Source organism: Megalopta genalis, chromosome 1, assembly GCF_051020955.1.
Source record: "Megalopta genalis isolate 19385.01 chromosome 1, iyMegGena1_principal, whole genome shotgun sequence".
Taxonomy (NCBI): Eukaryota; Metazoa; Arthropoda; class Insecta; order Hymenoptera; family Halictidae; genus Megalopta; species Megalopta genalis.
Genome location: NC_135013.1, coordinates 994,006 through 1,013,709, shown reverse-complemented (window position 1 = coordinate 1,013,709; position 19,704 = coordinate 994,006). Strand labels below are relative to the sequence as shown.

Sequence of the window (19,704 nt, the reverse complement as noted above, 5' to 3'; positions counted from 1 at the left end):
AAGTGTTGTACAGAGTGCCCGAAAATGCCTCGCGATTCAGAAAAAAAGGGTTCCCGAGGTGATTTCGAGCAACTTTTTCCTAAGCGAAAATGCGATCCGCGGCTTCGTTTACGAGTTATCGACGAAAAACGCTGGCCAATGAGAGACGAGCGCGGCTGGCGCTCCACCCTCGTGGCCAATGCCGTGTCGCGCCGGCCGTCGACGCAGCGGTAGTGGTCGCGAGGGCGGGGCGCCAGCTGTGCTCGCCAACTCATTGGTCACCGTTTTTCGTTAATAACTCGCGAACGAAGCCGCGAATCGCATTTTCGCTCAGGAAAAAGTTGCTTGAAATGACCTCGGGAACCCCCTCCCCCCATTTTCGGATCGCAAGACATTCTAGCGACACCCTTAATAAATATAAATTCTATCATCGTCGCGTTACCCCACCTGTGCTCGCAATTATGTAAATAATGTCGAGACAATCCGACGGATAAAAATCGTTATTCGTTTTCCAGGATCTATCATTCTTTTCGGAAATTTCGCTGAAAAAATTTCCTCCTGTAATTGCCGGTTTCCGGGTCCCGTAACCGCGCGATCGTCGGATAAAAATTCTTCTGGCGTGGATCGATAATTGACGAGTGGATCGGGAACGCGATTCGTGGCGCATCCTCCTCTTCGTTATGTGGCGCAAAGTAATTTGCATCGCCGCGACGGTAGGGGACACATACCGGTGCGCACGCACCGGCGAAAAGAGAATACAACTGCGAACGCGAAGACGCCCGAGACCATCGGACACGCTCTCGAATTCCTTTGGTAGAAACTTGCGCGTTCGCTTTTTTCCACGACCGGCGGAGAAACTGGCGGGAAATGGTGCGGCCCGAGCCTCGGAATCGGAGCACACGCGCGAATCGCAGGGGGATCCGTATCCCGGTGTCGCGTCGCCCCGCGTTTCCAGCGCGCGTGTCCTCTTCTTTCCGGTCGGTCGTGCTCCAAATTGTTGCCGGCTCGCTCGATTAATCGACAGAGAGGTACATACGCTCGAATCCGGTCTCGGAGCCGCCTCGAGCCTGGTCGATCGAGCGCGCACTGGAATAGACCGCGGATATACGCGATTCAACGACAGCAGATTCAGTCATGGGAACAAATCGCCCGTGGTGTACGATACAAATACAGGGTGTCCCAAAAATGTCTCCCAATCCGAAAGTAGCGGGTTCTTCGGGTATTTGAAGCAACTTTTTCCTTTACAAACATTTTCTCCGAGGCACCGTTTACGAGTTATTAACGAAAAACAGTGACCAATGAGAGGCGAGCTCGGCTGGCGCGAGGCGACCGAGCCAAGGGGAGCCGAGGCGATCGACCGCCTCGCGTCAGCCGTGCTCGATTCTTATTGGTCACTGTTTTTCGTCGATAACTCGTTAGCGGTGCCTCGGAGAAAATTTTTGTAAAGGAAGAAGTTGCTTCAAATGATCCGAGGAACCCGCCATTTCCGGATTGAGAGACATTTTTGGGACACCCTGTATAAGAATTGTGTTCCTCGCGTTCAGCGTAAACGCGAAGCCGCGTACGAATCATCTCTGTCTCTGAAATTGTTTTCAACATTATTTGAATTCAATCGCCGGAAATATATTTTTGAAACGGCGCCGCGTGAAGGCTTCCGCGATGTGTGGTGCTTTCTGGTTCGTTTTCGATTCCGACCGAGGTTCTGCCGCCGGCCGTTTCTTAATTGCTCACCCGGTGCATCGGGTTACCGTGGATCGGGAGCGTCGTTATTTCATCTTTCGCCGCGTACTAATTGCGACAAGATGTTTCATTCGCGGTGACTTTTCCTTCGGAATTCCTCCATGTTTTTGGACACGGTTTCTAGCGGATTGATCAAGTTCCGAGATATAATAATTAACACGTTGCAATTTTTTGAGTCGATTCTTTATTATAATAATGCTATGTTATATTATATATTAATGTTTATAAATATTAAATAAATATTTAAATAAATATTAATGTTCGTTTATTTAAATAAATATTAATGTTTATTAATATCAATGTTTATTGATATTAATATTTATTTAATTATAATGTTCGATTCTCTTTTAAATATTAAATAAATATTTAAATAAATAAATATTAATATTTATAAATATTAAATAAATATTTAAATAAATATTTAAATAAATAAATATCAATTTTTATTGATATTAACGTTTATTAATATGAATGTTTATTGATATCAGACTGAACGATGATAAAACGATTAATTATAAATGGGAGACGACGAATCAGTCGGCGACTTAAAGTCCTGGTTTTGCTTTCGCAGGTGGAGAACGAGTGCGGCGAGATTCCCACGGTCCTCGTGCAGAACAAGATGGACCTGGTCGACCAGTGCGTGATTGATCCGTAAGCGTGGGCGTCTCTGGTCTCCTTTAATTATGAATCCGCGCGATTTCGAGCGATCTCGAGCAGAGCAATTGTTCCAGAGATGAGGCGGAGAGGCTAGGCAGAGCATTGGGCTGCAAGCTGCTGCGGACATCCGTGAAAGAGGACGTCGGAGTCATGAGCGTCTTCCGGCACCTGGCGTCGCGATGTCTCCACGAGATGCGACGCTGCGACGACGATTATCAGGACGACCTCAGACTGTACTCGTCCGGGCCCAGATCGCCTTCTGTAATAAGTGAGTACGCGCGTACGAATCCCCGACCCTAACTTACCCCTATTCGGTCAAATTATCCGAACAGCCGATGATTTAACCCTTCGCTCTACGATTTAAGTTTCAAGAAGGTCTGAAGTTATTATTCGGACACTTTTTTCAAAACGCGATAACTTTTTTAGAAATGAACTAAACGACTTGAATTTCAATTTAGGTGATAGAGGGTAAAAGATTAAATTCTTACTTTTTTTATGATCACTTAATGCATATGATATTGCTAGACCGCCGCCTATAATTTCAGGCGATCAAAAGTTTGTCCATCCCTCATATACAGGGTGTCCCAAAAATGTCTCGCAATCCGGAAACGGCGGGTTCTTCGAATCATTTGAAGCAACTTTTTCCTCTACAAAAATTTTCTCCGAGGCACCGTTAACGAGTTATTGACGAAAAACAGTGACCAATCAGAGGCGAGATCATTTGGTGCGAGACGGCCGAGCCAATGGGCGGAACCGGGCTCCGTGCACTCGTTGGCTCGGTCGCCTCGCGCCAGCCGAGCTCGCCTCTCATTGATCACTGTTTTTCGTTAATAACTCGTTAACGGTGCCTCGGAGAAAATTTTTGTAAAGGAAAAAGTTGCTTCAAATGACCCAAGGAACCCGCCACTTTCGGATTGCGAGACATTTTTGAGACACCCTGTATACAGGGTCGAAAATAATGAATAAAATATTTTTAGTCGAGGATCCGTTGTCGCGAGAATCGAGTCTCGCGCCGAATACTATTCGCCGCTGCAAGATCGACAGCTGCATTTTGTCGACAATGACAAATTCGACAAATTCGAACAGTCGACAGCGGCCCGTAATTCGAGCCGGAGCCGCGCGCGTACTCGCTGCACAAATCGAAACAGACTCCCTCTGCGGAATAAAGTCCGCGGTATCAGATTACACGGAATTTAATTACGGCTGACGCGGCGACACCGAGCATCGAGTGCTACCGCAACAAATTTGTAACAGCCCCAGGGAAACAATATGTAGTCTGACGCCAGTTCACACGTGGTCGATCCGACCTAGCCGTTCACCAGTCGTTTAAGACGGTAATGGCTGTGCGAAAAGAACAGTACACTTTCTTGGAAACTCATCCGTGGAGATGATGCATAATGTATTAACCGTGCCGGATAGGCACGCTTGTAGCCGCACAGCTCGTCTCGATTCTCCCCTATCCATGCTTCTACCGAGTATGTCGTCAGCGCTGTACTACAAAGATTACGGATCGACATCTTTATGCACGTTCAAGGGTCGGAAGAATTTTCAGAAAGCTATAAACTACGAACACTCGCGCGCGATGCGCATATTTAATCCACACTTTTGCCGAATCGGAAAATGGAAGCGTTTAACTATTATTGGTTATATTTACTTGATAACAATTACTTTGATCGTTGGTTTAATATGATATCCATCGCTTCCGAATTTGTATTAACACTGGAATTAACAAAACAGTCGAAACGACTGGTTACTGATCTTTTCTTTTACAGTTCCTGTCACTATAAAAATATTTCCAGACGAAATTTTCAGGTACACTTCTTTATTGAAGCATATATTAATATATTGTATTATTAAGTAAATCCAGTTTCGGCATTGTTATGAAATAATATACACGAGTCAAGTTTAGGGCTCGGTAGTTCTAGTGTTAAACACAGGGTGTCCCAAAAATGTCTCGCAATCCGGAAATGGCGGGTTCCTCGGATCATTCGAAGCAACTTCTTCCTTTACAAAAATGTTCTCCGAGACACCGTTAACGAGTTATCAACGAAAAACAGTGACCAATAAGAATCGAGCACGGCTGACGCGAGGCGGCCCAACCAACCAGTGCGCGAAGCCCAGTTCCGCTCATTAGCTCGGTCGCCTCGCGCCAGCCGAGCTCGCCTCTCATTGGTCACTGTTTTTCGTTAATAACTCGGTTAACGGTGCCACGGAGAAAATGTTTGTAAAGGAAAAAGTTGCTTCGAATGACCCGAGGAACCCGCCACTTTCGGATTACGAGACATTTTTGGGACACCCTGTATATTGAAATATTAATCGAGTTGCTGCACCGTTGACGACGTAACATTTGGCCAAAGTATGACCGGGGCGAGAAATCGAGAAAATAGGTTAGCCCTATCGGTCGAACGTTTCAGCCAAGGGTGAACGGTTGGACGAACTCGAAGGGCCGGCCAGGTTAGCTACGATAAGATAAGGGTTAGTTAAGCGTTGGCCCAGATTCGCCGGTTGTCTGCCCCGGTCAGTATTTGACCCACGCGGTCGCGCGTGTGCAGGTGCGTGTATATAGATCAGCGGGTTCTGTTTCGCCTCGAGCAGGGACGGATTCAATGAACCTACTGGACAGGTGTATACAGGGTGACGGGATCGGAGACAGGATTTTTCGATCGGCTCGCAGGCGATTACTCTCCCTGCTAGATAAAATGTCTCATCGATCCGGTTAAACTGTTTTCGCACCTCTATATATATATCAAGAGCAAAAGATAGATCGTCATTGCACTCGCTAATACACGACGTTGATGCGATTCTTTTTGCATTTAAATAGCCTGATACGAGGAATTATATTACCTAGAAATCGCGTCGATGGCCGAAAGTGAGAGCGAACGGTCTGCTAAAGAACCGATCTAGGAAAACAGTGTCACTGGAACAACGTATCGAAGCAGACTACAATCGCACACATCTAATGACATCTACATCGCAGATTTTGAAACTGAACGCAATTAGTTCTCGCCGGCGCGGCGAGACCGTTAATTCTTCGCCCGAAATTTCTCGAACACCCTTTATAATTTCACGGTTTAACGAACATGTTTCGTGCCGCTCGGAGTTTCCGGTTTCCGGTGGCGTTTCAAAAGTCGATCAGAAATACCATAAAGCTGCAGCTCGTTTCGTTGTTACAGCCGTATGTATTTCGCGAGGCGTCGGGGGGTCTCTAGAAGATCGCGAACATCGAAGATCAATAACTGTCGGGTTTGTTTAAGTGCGAGAGCCGCGAGCGCCCACCTCTGCACGGTGTCCAAGTACAACATCTTCTCTGATCGCGTGACTACCACCATCGATCTCGATTCTTGAATAACGCCCAGGTGTTCGGGTCCCGTCTGTACGCCTGAACACAGACGCAACGGCCGAATAACATTTTCCATTGGCTGCCGGACATCGCCCAAAGGGAGAAAGAACTTTTTCGCTTTCTACGTTAACCTGATCGCTAAGAAGAGACCAATTAACTTCGTACTCGAGCGTGTCTTGAGCAACTTACCGGGCCCGGCTCTTCAAAATTCTATATATGGTTCGAATCTTGAGCGTGCTCGAAAGGAAAACATTTTCATGTACGATTATTCTTTGATATCTTAATTATCTTTAACGATCTTTAATGTAATAATTTATGTATCTTTTTAGTTACGAGAACGTTTCGGAGCTATGCTTGAGCTAGACTCGCTAAAAATATCCTTCAGAAAATTACAGGATCGCCGAAACTATGGCACTCTGCAGATATACAGGGTGTCCTGAAAATGTCTCGTAATCCGGAAATGGGAGGTTCCTGAGGCCATTTGAAGCAACTTTTTCCTTCGCGAAAATTTTCCCCGAGGCTTCGTTTACGAGTTATTAACGGAAAACACTGACCAATAAGAGGCGAGCTCGGCTGGCGCGCGGCGGCTCAGCCAACGAGTGCACGGAGCCCGGTTCCGCTCATTGGCTCGGCCGTCTCGCGCCAAATGATCTCGCCTCTGATTGGTCACTATTTTTCGTTAATAACTCATTAACGAAGCTGCGGATTGCATTTTCGCTAAGGAAAAAGTTGCTTCAAATCACCTCAGGAATCCCCTACTTTCGGATTGCGAGACATTTTTGGGACACCCTGTACCTGCTTCGATGAACCGATTGAACTGAGATTCGACGCAAATGTTCCGAATAGAATTGTCTAATTTTTATCGTGGATTCTTTCTGAACGCTATCATACATTTTTCTATGAAGAATGATCGGACCACTGTGAAATCCAGAACCGCGTATTTGCTGTAAAAGTATGGGAACACAATTCTGTAGGTGAAAAGAAAAAATAACAAATAAATCTTGATTGAAAGAGTATTCGTAGGAATAGAAAATAAGACAAAATATTGCCGCACGATATAATGTAAGAACCGTTTTATTCATAAACAATAAAAATTATACAAGTAGCTGTCTCAAGGTTTACAATCTACACGGATAATCTAAAGTACATCAATTAAACACACGTTAACATTCGTCTAATATAAGCACTACGGCTTTGCGACTTTTTCCCGCTCTCTCTCTCTCTCTCTCTCTCCCTCTCTGTTCTCTTCTTTCTCTCTCACTTCTCTATCACATTTAGTATTTGTTATAAAATACGTTAAGGTCCCATACTTTTTTCCATACCGTTGTACATTTTCACGTATATGTTTCGTGTAAATTATTCGTTATTCGTATTTTGAATATGTAACAATCTACGTGGTGCATGTAATACTAGAACTATAAAGTAGGTCCAGTGCTTTGTACTAAATAAAAGTACTGCACGAAAAATGCACGATATACACTGCTCTCCAACTGGATCATGCCATGAACTAAAGAAACTATCGGTTAAGTCAAGTAAGATTTAAAAATGTAGGAACGCCCCGACTGCTTCGACGAATACTTCTGGTATTGTATGGAATAAAACAATAACCACAGAAAAAAATTACGTATATCTATGAAACATTGTACATGGCGAGATAAAAAAAGTATTTGTACACTGCTAGTTTACTCTATCAACCGATAACACTTTTATCAGTGGAAGCAGATCAAGAATATTTTAATGATCGTACTGCATCTAAGAGAAGATTAACAATTTTCTGCAATTGATTAGTATGAAAAATAGCAGCGCACTGTTCAGAGGACTATGAAGTTAACTAGTAACAGTAGTTGCAGCGTTAATACTGTTTCAAAATATTGAAAATCATTTGTATCAAATTACTTGACAAGAGAGAGTTCAGGTTTATTATAGTGTGAGCTTATGAAAATAACTTTTTTTTTCTTGTTATATTAAAAATGCTAACGGCAGTCGACTGCGAGGGATAAGTAATGTATAAATATTAATTTCTCCCACTGTAACTATTATTTCAAAGCGGGTCCAATCGATGTTTATGAAAATGCTTCTCGGTTTATGAAAATATAAATATAAATATATGTGTATACTGTGTTCTAGGTGCTTTTAGTCCCAATGGATCTATATGCGGTCGAAGTACGGGAAATGGTACGATTGTTTTGCGGCCAGGAACCAAGGCAAAAAACCATAAGAAGAGGAATTTCGTGAAAAACGCCTGTAGGCTGCTTTAGTCTTTGCGTGGATAAATACGTGAAAAGCTGTTTACGAACTAATCTCTAACCGTGTACAGACTGATATTCATATTTATGAGCGATGGATATGAACCTACATGAGCTTTGACAATTACAATTGATCATGTAGGTGCAGCTGAACGTACTGTATGGTTCGAATGATTACACTGTTCAGCACATTTCGTGTTCCAATGATCAATAGATAATTTTTGTATAGATTTTCATGCGCTGAATACCGACTCGGAACTGTTTTTCTCCATCGTCATCATCACTTTTCGTGAACTTTAATTTTTAAAAACAAGTTGAATGGAAAAAACGATTTTCATATTTGTATAGAGTGTCGAGATCTCTAATAATCTTCTACTAATTATTGAGACACCAAAACTGTGCGAGACAGTGTTATTAAATCGCATTTAGTGGCGGTAAGCTGAGAAATTCGAAACGATAATTTATAACAATTAGAACAATTTTCTGAGAACAATAAAAATATAAAAATTTTAAATATTCGCACGATGATGAAAGTAACATTTTATATATAAACAATTTTTTATATAAAAACAATGAATTTCTTTTAACTCACCGACGCTATTATAATAAGTGCACTGTGTAAATAGTTTTAACGTTAATCTCCACTTCAATCTGAAGCATACGTAAGTATCGTAATCGTTTAAGCCAATTTTGCAGAGACATTTAATATTCGAATAAAATAAATATATTATTTGTATATGTAAAAGACCGAGGTTAACGAAAAGTACAGTGTTTTCTCTTTTTTATGCATGTTGAGTCAATGTAATTGTAACAAGTGATCAGTGTAGGTAATATAATATATATATATACGTGTGTGGTAAAATTCTTCGCTAAAAATATGTTCAAATATTAAAAGATGTTTTTAAATCGTTTTGATTTTTTATAGAAGTTAATTTATATGTAAACAGATATCAATATAATGGCTAACCAAATATTCTACGTTATAAGAGAAAGAATCTTATATTGACAGAAACCAATTTTTCATGAATGGTAACAGCGAGAAATAAATAGAAATGAGATGTTACACAATTTTTAGAGAGTTTGTTTCAACCAACACCTTCGAGAACATAAGAGTATAATAAGTTCTGTAAATTTTAATAAATGCTGGCCTGTTTCAATTATAGACAATACTTTATTTCTTTTATTTGAATCACACAAGAAAATGTATTCTACACTAATTCTGAACTTTAAACTTATGCTAAAACTGAAAGAATGTACCAGGCAAGAAATATACTTTAACTAAAATTATAAAAATAAGTGAACAAAGATTATACGAATAACATGGTCTGTCACTAATTTTAACAGTAAACTATTTAGGTACATAGTATAAAATAAAAAAAAAAGAACAATTATGTCATCCGTTAACCAAACTAAACATTTCATTAAAACCATGTCCATTGTACATAAAATCCTCATTCATTTTCCTGATCGTATTATTATGCAGTAAATTGTTCAATTTAATAGTTTTATCTACAATGCTATAATAATTAGATATACTTTAGTTTTTATTAGAAATTAAACAAGTTTAAAGCAAGCATAGTGTAGAAATTTTATTAAATTTCTTTAAACACTTTTGTAAGAGTTCTCTTAACAATAGGAAGCACAAATAATTTTAAGTAATAAAAAAGATTGTTATAACAAGGGTATATTGACATGACCAACCAGCAGTCACACATTTACGATATCCACACAAAGATTAAATTGAACGTAACTCTACTAATGTGTGTATCACCATTTTAGAATTTAACAAAAGGTATAAATATATTTCCAATTTACTAATAACAAATAATTAAGATCATTCTGATATCAAACATTATTCTCTGCAAATATTGCAGTACATTCATTTTGTAAGAAAGCTATTCATTTGACCATAACTTCATGAATTGTAATATCACAAATACTCATTGAAAAGTTTTCAAATAAACGTCAGAATAGTCATGAAATTTGATAGCAGTTTTGTCACTACACCCTACTACAATATGCAAATATAAATTGGGCAGAAGCTGAGTTAACAATGGCTTGAATATTATAGAAAATCATGGTATGCGTGGAGAAGACATAGTTTACATGTCTCTTAAATAATGACGTCCTCTACATTTACCATAAAACATCACCACTGAATTTCCATCAAGCACCCTGGTTTATTTAGCTTTTATATTCTCAAACCTCCTATTAGAACAATTAATACGAATTAATTGCTCATTTGAAAACTTATCTGCTGCCTTATCAAAACACATTGTTTAAAGAATGCCTTCAAAGTAGTTGAATCGTATGCATCTTATCAATATAATCCAATAAACCCTGCAATCTCTTTTTTATCCGTTTTTGATCCTCTACAGTACATCCAAGAATAGCAGTCTCAAAGGTTTTGTCTGGCAGTCCACTACCATGCGAAGAACAAGCATTCATAAAGGATGTACAACGTTGTCGAGTCATAGTTGGATCGTCTCGGAGACCAATTATTAAGTTATCGATCAGGTCATTCACCTAAAATTAGTCTATGTTAGTTGGAGTCAACCGATAACCTGTGAGTAAAACACAAATCGTCCATACCTGATGTAATGCTTCTTGCTGAATTTGATCTCGCTGAACCGTCACCAAAACATCGACTGTCAGACATCTCATAGTCAATCTCTCTGCATACCTCAAAATATCCTCTCTATCGGCTAGGTTGAAAATTAATATTGAAATTGAATTTAGTATTTGTTAATGCATAATGATTAGACAATGTATCTACATGTAAATATAAATTATTCTATACTATCAATAAGACAATAGCACTAATTGTGACATCAGAAGTTTGAAATTTAACAAGCTATAAACGAAATCATTCGAAAAGTATCACGAATATTGTCAATGAAGTTTCTAGAGTCTAGATTCTAGATAAGATGATACAAACACTTACTCTCTTGCAATGCACTCAGGATTTCATTGTTCTTCAAGGTGTCTAAAGTAGTCAGGAGAATGTCTTTCTCTTCTTCGAGTCGAGAAGCATCCTTCCTCAGCTGTTCTACATGCTCTTCGATTTGATCCAGAAGATTCACTAACCTGTCTTTCGGTTTGCCCGAACCATCACATTCAGCGCTTTCTAAAATATGCGGTAATGGGCTATCCATTTGTTATCGAAGTCTCGAAGCTATCCCACAGCGAAGCAACTTATCACGTTACTCGACTACGAAACGAAAAATTCTAGTGTAGATGGTAAAACCAACCGTGAACGCGTTGTTCGTGAATTAATTTCTGTCGTCGCAATCCTTTGCAAACACTAGAAAGATGACTGACGAAACGCACCAACACACGGATGTTTATCTCCGTATGCATATATGAACATACATATACATCGCGAATAGACGTGCCGCCACATTTAAACAGTGCATGTATGTAATTTCTACGGCCAGTATGTTTATATGTCACATACATTCAATGATTATTCAGCTCAATAAACAAATACACGTCGGAGTAAGCAAACTTTTTGAAAATAATATATTTCTTGTTTTATTATTAATGTTTCACACACACATATTTTCTGATAATATTTATATTATCAGAAATATGAAATTAATATTTCTATATTCTTGCTGGATCGTAATCCTTATTCCTTCGAGAGAGAAAGTATAAAGTATATATAAACATAATTATGTTCCTTGAATTTTAAAGTATTGAACAAGTACGAAATTTTATTTATTTTGCATATAATATAGCTTAGTCGTACTGTACATATTGTACACGTTGCCATAGATGGCGCCAGAGCTGTTCCAAACAAATTCTTTATGATACGATTTAAGTTTTACTTGAAAATAATGCAATGAATCAATGCATTAATGTGTGATATCGGTATAAGAAGATTTAATAAGTAATTTAACATTATTACACAAAATATTTACATAATTATAATTTCATAAAGTAGGAGTACAAATTGTTCGAAGTTTCTGTTGCTGATTTGACGCGACATCTCTTTTTCCGGTGGTAACTTAACAGGGTACGTGTTGTTTTATCAGATCATTTTACAAAATCCATAATTGATAGAAAAATCCCTTTTTATTTCGATTCCGAACTACTTACGTGCGTTACACTGCAGTATTCTTTAATATTTAATATAAATATTTTTTCAATTTAGTAATATTTATTTTTTTTCTTCAATCTTCCAGGTAGCCCAGTTTGCACTACTTCAATTCATAATGGTGAGTATTAGTTGACATCAATACCTTAACATATTCTATTTTAGATACTATTTTATTGTATTTCGTATTCTAAGATTATTGGTTTTAGCAAATTCGTAATGTGTTATAATAAGTACATGCAAATGAAATAACTTAACCTTAAAGTAATGACAAATTTGTTGACAAGTTTACCAATTTAATTGCTCATTCAAATGGAATTGTTTATATTTTTATGATTAATTAGTATGGACTTGTGTTAAATTTAAAATCTTATTACAGCCACGTGAAATCAAAGAGATCAAGGACTTTCTCTTGAAAGCCAGGAGGAAAGATGCAAAATGTAAGTAGTTATAGCGTATCATCTTAATTATTTGTATGTATATCTGATATATTATCTGTTACTATTATGTAGCTGTAAAAATCAAGAAGAATGCTGACAATGTCAAGTTCAAGGTTCGTTGCTCTAGATTTTTATACACCCTGGTAATTACAGATAAAGAGAAGGCAGAAAAATTAAAGCAATCTTTACCTCCAGGTATTTATCTATTTGTGTTCAATCTAATACAATTCAATCATTCTATATTGTACTATACTTAAAACCTTTATTTGTTGTTTAACAATACATTGGTTCTTTTTAGGTCTTCAAGTAAAAGAAGTTAAAAGGAGCGAACGTATGTAATTAATTAAATAAAATAATTTTGTTTAAACATACATATGGCTATTTGTTTGCTGTATCATTACAACAGAAAAATTATGTTTAAGAAATTGAGGATACTAAAGGAAAATAAAAAATGTGATCTGTAAGAAATACCAATTTGTATATTTAATATTCAATTACTTTAATGTTAAAAACTATTTTGTTATTGCAAAATTTTGGATGGGTGCAGAGCATGGTTGATGTAAAAATTCTTTCCTCCTTTTGAACATGCATTGATAAATATCCCGTCTCTTCGAAGGTGATTTGCACATTAATTTTAATTCATCGTATGTGTCTGTGCACACATTTCCACTATTGCATGCAGGTCTTTGATCATAAGGATATATTTGATGATAATTAAACTTTCTTTGGCATTGTCTTGTACTGTGTTTGAATTTTTGCTTTAAATGTCTCGAAAGAGGACACACTCTTTTTTTACACAATTGAACTTGATGCTTCAAATATTGAGAAAACAGCATACCTAGTTCGTCATAAGTTTCATTTATTTCTAATTGTTGGTTTACTGTTGTTTCAGTACCTTCATTGATATGAACTAGATTTTCTGTTAATAGGGAGTAATTTCTAGGTGAAAAACAATTTTTTATATTACTTCTTACTGTCGGAAATACTAGCCCATAAGTAACATTTTCGTCCGATTTTGATTTTCTCCTAGTACTCTCCCTTTTCTTTAAACAATTCAATTGTATATCTACCGATGACTTCATTCTCTTTAACTGTTTAACATACTCGTATAATCTAATTTCTGATTCAGTATCTTGTAATTGTTTCGTTGAGTTTAAATCATGTTCATCTGTGGTGTATACAGAATTTTGATTTGATTTTATATGCAATATACGCGAATCATTCTTTATGATTGCTTCATTGATGTTTGGATACTCATTTTTTACAATACTTGCAGTAGACATACTTGATGCCGTAGATAGATTTATCGACCTAAAAATATATACAACACAAAATAATATTCAAGAATCATTTCATTATAATTTGATATTTATAATTTCATAAAAACCTCTGCAGATTTTTCAGCTTTAAATTTGGAAAACAGTCCAGCTTGCTTATTATAGAATCCGAAAAATATTTCGAATCACAAGTTTTAGATGTAAAAGAACAGATTGTATTATTTGACCTAGAATTTGAAATTCCACTTCTACGTATGTCATCATTAAATGAGTCTGTATCTTGAAATTTAAGTTCAATTGATTTAGAACCAGTATCGACATGTTTTTTGTAATAATTATCAATGATTCCCGAATTACATTCAAAAAATAACACTTTCTCAGCGTGCTTTTTTATTTCAGATGTGTTTGTAAATACTGGTTTCATCAATAGCTTTAAATCTGTGTCTGAGAAGCAAATGCTTTTGTCATTCTAGAAAGAAACGTCATTAAAATGTAATAAAACAAAAATACTATTATGAAAAGTAAGTGTATACCTTGTAATCAAAAAGTGTTATACTTGTAGTATTTGTTTCATTGTCTTTATTCTGTTCTAAATCTGTAATATCCCATTTGTTCAATGTTTTATTATCTGTCATCTTACATCTCGTGGTAGATGATAAGAAGGATGCAACAGACATTTTTAATGATAATCGTTTCCTCAAATCTGCGTTATCACTGATGCTTTCAATTTTATTTCCACTAGAGTCGAGTAGTTTTTCTTTTTCCTGTTTACAAAATTTAGTATTTTTTGGTGTTAATATATTCGTATCGTTCCATGAAATAAGATAATAGATTTTTTAAATAATAGAAAATAGCATTTTAAACAATTTAATTCGTTACCGGCAAAATAGTCTTTAATTCATAATCCCTATTTTCATATTGTCTATTTCTTTGACTATTAGATCTTTTGAACCTTGAAATTTTACATTCGTTAAGACATAGAAACCGTGGTTTCATATATAATTCGTTCTTGTCTTCATTCAATATGGGCACACTGTCATCAATATTTCTTTCCTTGCTTTGCCGTGTAAGACACCTTTGTTAATGTAATTTTAGGATTGCACCAATAACTGAATATAGACATAAATATAGTAAAAAAAAATATAGACGTGCTGTATGTGTGTAAATGAAATGATATTAAACCTTTTACAACTAGAAATTATTCTTCCATACATATATCGGTAACAGAATATGCACAAAATTATTAGAAGCAAGATTATGAGTATTGGTATCAATATTGTCCACAAGTAGCCCGCAAAAGTTTCCGACTCATTATCAAGTTTATAATACTTTCTTCTGGTTTTATATACCTCCATTCCTGTTCTTTTGAGTTCTACGCTATAATCGTACATTCATTAGTATTTAAAATAATTTTTGTCCTAATGCAATGTTGATGCTCACCTATACACGTGTAATAAACTTTTATTACCGTTTTCACCACCGTTATGCGACATGAAATGCTACAGAATTATTGCAAAATTTAATTAACAAAAAATAACATATTTTTGTGTATCAACATAAGTTATTCACAATATTTATTTATGCAGCTACGTACATTTATTATTACATACTAAAAGTCCATGAATAGAGATTAGAGTTATAGATAATAAAAACAATTTGTATCTTATCCTTCAGCAAACATTACTTAAAACTAAACGTAGGTATAGGCGTACCTTTTTACCCGATAAATCGTCAATATTGATATGAATAAATGTTTTTGAATGTAGTAGTAACGTTATTCGAGGTTTGAATCTTTATTGTAGCTTCATATTGAAACAAGCCATTATGTTGTTCATTGTGCATTCATAAAACAGTAAATGTATTTCCACTTGGTACACACATACATGTTCGTATCAGTATTATTTAAAGTAATAGAGTTACCATTAAAGTATAATCTTCACGCTTTAACACTTCCAAAAATGTAACTTTTATATATCAATCAAAATAATATCCTGATTAGAAATCGAAACATTCGAGACTCACTTATCTCTAGCTTTCCTTTTGTTTGTAATGGCACTGTTTATAAATATGTATTATCATAATTTCTATAACATCACATCAAAGATAGTGAAACTAAATAATAAACATTTGTATGATTCCGAACTATGTACTTATACTGGTTACAGAGTAGAGATGATTTTATTATAACCTTCTATTGAATTACAAATTATGTCATACATTGCACACCTTAATCTAGTTACAGAGAACTAGTAAATACGAACTCCTTTTTCAAATTAATCAAGTAATATACTTTACATGAGAATAAAGTATCAGTTTTAAAACTTTTCTAATCTCTAATATACGCATTACACTCAAATAAAAGAACATTATACAATTTGAAACATTTTCTTCTTTCAGTATGTTTCAAGATGATAAATGAAAATATTTGTTTAAAAAATTACTAAGAAATAGTATGAAAACTGTAAACAATGTGTAACTTATATCAATTTTTATAAACAGCATTATACGTTTTATAAAATTCAAAAAAAGCAAATAAAGCATCCTTGTTTCAAAGTTGACATTGCAACAAAGCGATATAATATGTACTTAAGACACACACAAACTATTACATTTAAAATACTAATCTTACTTGAAAATTGTACAAGGTAGAAAGTCACTTATATTTACTGTTTTGTAGAAGTATTACTTTTTTTTTTATAACACTACAGATTCTGTCTGTGTCTTGACATGTTTGAGATTATTTATTCATCACATTCATGATACGTAGCTCTATAAAAAGAAAATAAACATAAATTAAGAGGTACAAAAGGAAGAAATCATGAAAATAATAAAGAAAACAAATTACCTTTGCTTATCCATATTTCGACGTGACAATCTTCGTCCATGTTCATGTGTAGTTAATGTGTATCGTTTTGTATGAGGACGATTTGCCCTGAGTTCGCGAACATCGGCAGTTTTAGCCTTCTCTACTTTTTGCATAAACTTATCGATGAGTTCAGGACAATTCAAGTTCTCTTCTGGTTCCCATGTATCATCTGCTTGTGAGAAACCTTTCCAACGAATTAAAAACTCTTTGGTCTTGTTTTTCTTAAAATGCACTTCTATAATTTTTTCAACTTCAAACTCTTTCTGGTCGTCTTTATCATTCTTTCCTTCGTTTGACATAATCTCTTTGTCTGAAATTTGTTAAAAAAAAAACAATTCAATCGATTCACGATAACTTTTAAGTATTCGTAGAAAAGAAAAATCTACCATTTTTTATTCCCTGCTGCTTTGCATTAACTTTAGGTTTCTTAGATTTTTTGTCCATTTTTGGAGATTTAGTTTTTCCTATTTTCGACTCTTCAGACTTCTTGGATTTGTCTTCCACATTCTCTAAATCCTCAGCCAAGAACTCTTCGATCAGCTCTGGACAATTCAAATCCTTCTCTTGTTCCCAAGTGTCTGAATTTTCATCATATCCCATCCACCTGACCAAAAATTGACGTCTGCTCTTAACCACACGTTGTCCAACAATTTTTTCTACCTATTCAACGAATATATATATTTTATGTTAAAAATTATAAAAATGATATGCCCCTGTAAATTATTAAATTCATTAAAACCTATTAATAAAAACAAAACTTTTATTTTTCAGTCTTATAAATAAATTAATAAATGTTTCAATAATGTTCATTACACGCGTATAGCTATTATCAGAGAAATGCTTGTTTTTTCAACGGTCGCATAAAGCATCATTGGTCTTTCGACGCGGTCTTCGGTTGCCGCGTAAAAAACACGTTAGAACGTACACATATATCGATAAGCGCGAAAGGCATGAAAAACGAAAACAAACCTCGTATTCTTTCTTATCATTTCCATCCTGCTTTATTGAGGAGGACGCTCTAGAATCCTCTTTTTTCAGACGCTTATTCGCTCCACCCTTCCCGGTATTCTTGTTTTCATCTTCTTCGGTGACGTTTCCTTGAGAATCGTCTTCATCAGCTTTGGCGACGTTATCGTCGATTCCTTTCAGACTGTGCCTGCTGCGAGAGTTTCGCTTTTTGGTTGAACTTCTGCGCGGCGAGTCCGCGGTTTCTTCATCATCTTTGCCTTTCTTCATCTCAACACTATCGTTTGTCGTTAACCGACTGACGCCATTTTCTACCGAACCTTCCTCGCTGGTAGTTTCGGACTTCCTACGTTTACTCTTCATGCTCAACCTTCGCATGCTATTCCAGCCACCCACAAAATTCCACTTTTTCCTGCTAAAATCGTTTTAAACGATAATGCAAATCGTAAGACTTATTTGAATTGTTTGTAACCGCTTATCTTATAAATTGTTTCCCCTCGCAGTCCCGTAAACAGTCCGGAATGGCAAATTGCAATACAAACTTCTTGCGCAGACGTGTCGGAGTAGGAACTTCCAATATGTATAAACGCGGGATACGAGGATCACTGGTCTCACTCCCTCCACTCTTCACCAAGCGTCATATAATTCAAAATTTTTGCTTACACTTTAAACACTGATTAAAACTTATCTTGCTCGCAGCAATTCTAAAATTTTATTTTTATTTCGTCGAACAATTTCGTGGCTGAAAGAATTATATTATAACGTCTTCTTTTTAACCGTTCTAAAACCTGGAATTTCCGGTAACGTATTTTGTATGTCATTTGGTTCCTGTGAATTTGAACATGGATAACGATGCATTTACTATTATTATTTAACATCTCAGAGAAGAAGTTGTAATTTATGGGCCGCTATATTTACAGAAGATTTGTTCTCTGAGGAAAAAATTTTCTATACAAAAGTTGCATAGTTTATAGGAGTACATTATGCAGCGCGCGCGTATTTTTTTTTTTTCTAGGTGAAGGCGTCTCGGAGATTTTAAGGTCAACTTTCTTTTCTTAAATGAAACGCTAATATTTTTGATATCAAAATATATCGAATCCTGAATAAAAACTTATTGACCTAAACCTAGTGATTTCATTTCGTTTTTTGACAATTTTCTTCAGTTTTCGCTGATCTGCGGAAATCTGTGATAAAGTTGAATCTCCAACTTGATATTACGCGAAGAAAATTTTCAAAAAATAAAGCGTAACTACTAACGCTAACGGAAACGCTAACGGAAGTCAATGATTTTTTATTCAGAATTCGACATTCTTCCATGTTTTGCCATAAAAATATAGTACTCCATTTTGAAAAGAAAAAGAAACAAATCTAAGAATTATTACATTACATACATATACCTTTATAAACCATCTAATTTTTATATACAAAACTTTTGAATACAACGCATATTTTGAAAGTTACAGAGGTGTGCAAGTTGCGTGAATCACCCTGTATTCGTATGGTACAGTAATGGGACCTACTCCTCCACGCTTTTCTTACTCCCTAAGCTGGCGCGCCATCCCCACGATTTTACTGGGCAACCAATCCGCAGTGGATCCTATCTCAGCAGTGAATTGTCAGCCAATTAGAGCAAAGAAATTTTCCATATTCAACCTCGCTAACGGATCAAACTGCAATCTGGAGGTGTGCAGCAGTAGGACCCATTACTGTTTGTATTAAATCTTTTGGTGCACAATAGTGTGCACCAAATATTTATTTAGTAGTACAAAATATATATTTTGTGAACCTTCCGAGATTTTCAATCCTCTAGCTCGTATATGTAACGCAAGAATTAGGGGTATAGCTGTTTCTGTAGTATCAGATAACGTTTACGTATCATTTAATCGCATAACGAAATTGATGAAATTATTGAAAAATATAAAATTAACAAGCAAAGACTGACCGGTCAATTTGTGGAAATAAATGAATATGTATCTTTTCCCTTATCTTCTTTCTTAGATGCGAATAGCCAATCGGCGATGTAACGTGTAAAACAACCGGGGATATTCAGATTATCATTTTGTTACATATTATTGAATTATTCACTTGTATTAA

General features: G+C 36.1%; 5 protein-coding genes across 8 annotated transcripts in view; 2 read left to right on the top strand and 3 right to left on the bottom strand.

Moving 5' to 3' along the window:
• Window positions 1-9,030, top strand: part of Rab23 (RAS oncogene family member Rab23) — a 32,856-nt gene extending 23,826 nt beyond the window's left edge. For both annotated transcript variants that reach the window (XM_033477270.2, XM_076528727.1), the window contains exons 4-6: window positions 2,291-2,370; window positions 2,451-2,644; window positions 7,844-9,030. In XM_033477270.2, coding sequence (XP_033333161.1) covers window positions 2,291-2,370; window positions 2,451-2,644; window positions 7,844-7,974 — 405 coding nt within the window. In that variant the 3' untranslated portion in view covers window positions 7,975-9,030. The remainder of the gene's footprint in view (window positions 1-2,290; window positions 2,371-2,450; window positions 2,645-7,843) is intronic.
• On the bottom strand, window positions 6,775-11,288 carry LOC117224391 (BAG family molecular chaperone regulator 2). Its single transcript, XM_033477303.2, has 3 exons — window positions 10,907-11,288; window positions 10,555-10,667; window positions 6,775-10,488 (listed from the first exon to the last, which is right to left on the bottom strand). Exons 1-3 carry the CDS (start codon window positions 11,115-11,117, stop codon window positions 10,255-10,257), a joined length of 558 nt encoding a protein of 185 aa, XP_033333194.1. The 5' UTR covers window positions 11,118-11,288; the 3' UTR covers window positions 6,775-10,254.
• Window positions 11,289-11,854: 566 nt separating this feature from the next.
• On the top strand, window positions 11,855-12,969 carry RpL38 (ribosomal protein L38). Of its 2 annotated transcripts, none has more exons than XM_033477248.2 (5): window positions 11,855-11,980; window positions 12,150-12,182; window positions 12,441-12,501; window positions 12,574-12,696; window positions 12,800-12,969. In XM_033477248.2, the coding sequence occupies exons 2-5, from the start codon at window positions 12,180-12,182 to the stop codon at window positions 12,838-12,840; spliced, it is 228 nt and encodes a 75-aa protein (XP_033333139.1). In that variant the 5' UTR covers window positions 11,855-11,980; window positions 12,150-12,179; the 3' UTR covers window positions 12,841-12,969. The 2 variants fall into 2 exon arrangements, with proteins under 2 accessions (XP_033333139.1, XP_033333147.1); XM_033477256.2 differs by having other exon boundaries at window positions 11,962-12,063.
• LOC117224357 (uncharacterized) lies at window positions 12,961-15,353 on the bottom strand. 2 transcript variants are annotated; one of them, XM_076528681.1, is made up of 5 exons: window positions 15,219-15,353; window positions 14,658-15,155; window positions 14,312-14,542; window positions 13,889-14,247; window positions 12,961-13,812 (listed from the first exon to the last, which is right to left on the bottom strand). In XM_076528681.1, the coding sequence occupies exons 2-5, from the start codon at window positions 14,772-14,774 to the stop codon at window positions 13,014-13,016; spliced, it is 1,506 nt and encodes a 501-aa protein (XP_076384796.1). In that variant the 5' UTR covers window positions 14,775-15,155; window positions 15,219-15,353; the 3' UTR covers window positions 12,961-13,013. The 2 variants fall into 2 exon arrangements, with proteins under 2 accessions (XP_076384796.1, XP_076384791.1); XM_076528676.1 differs by lacking the exon at window positions 15,219-15,353 and having other exon boundaries at window positions 14,658-14,887; window positions 14,961-15,189.
• LOC117224363 (uncharacterized) lies at window positions 15,336-18,193 on the bottom strand. The gene is made up of 4 exons (XM_033477235.2): window positions 17,614-18,193; window positions 17,031-17,304; window positions 16,624-16,954; window positions 15,336-16,547 (listed from the first exon to the last, which is right to left on the bottom strand). Exons 1-4 carry the CDS (start codon window positions 17,986-17,988, stop codon window positions 16,520-16,522), a joined length of 1,008 nt encoding a protein of 335 aa, XP_033333126.1. The 5' UTR covers window positions 17,989-18,193; the 3' UTR covers window positions 15,336-16,519.
• Window positions 18,194-19,704: the final 1,511 nt, after the last annotated feature.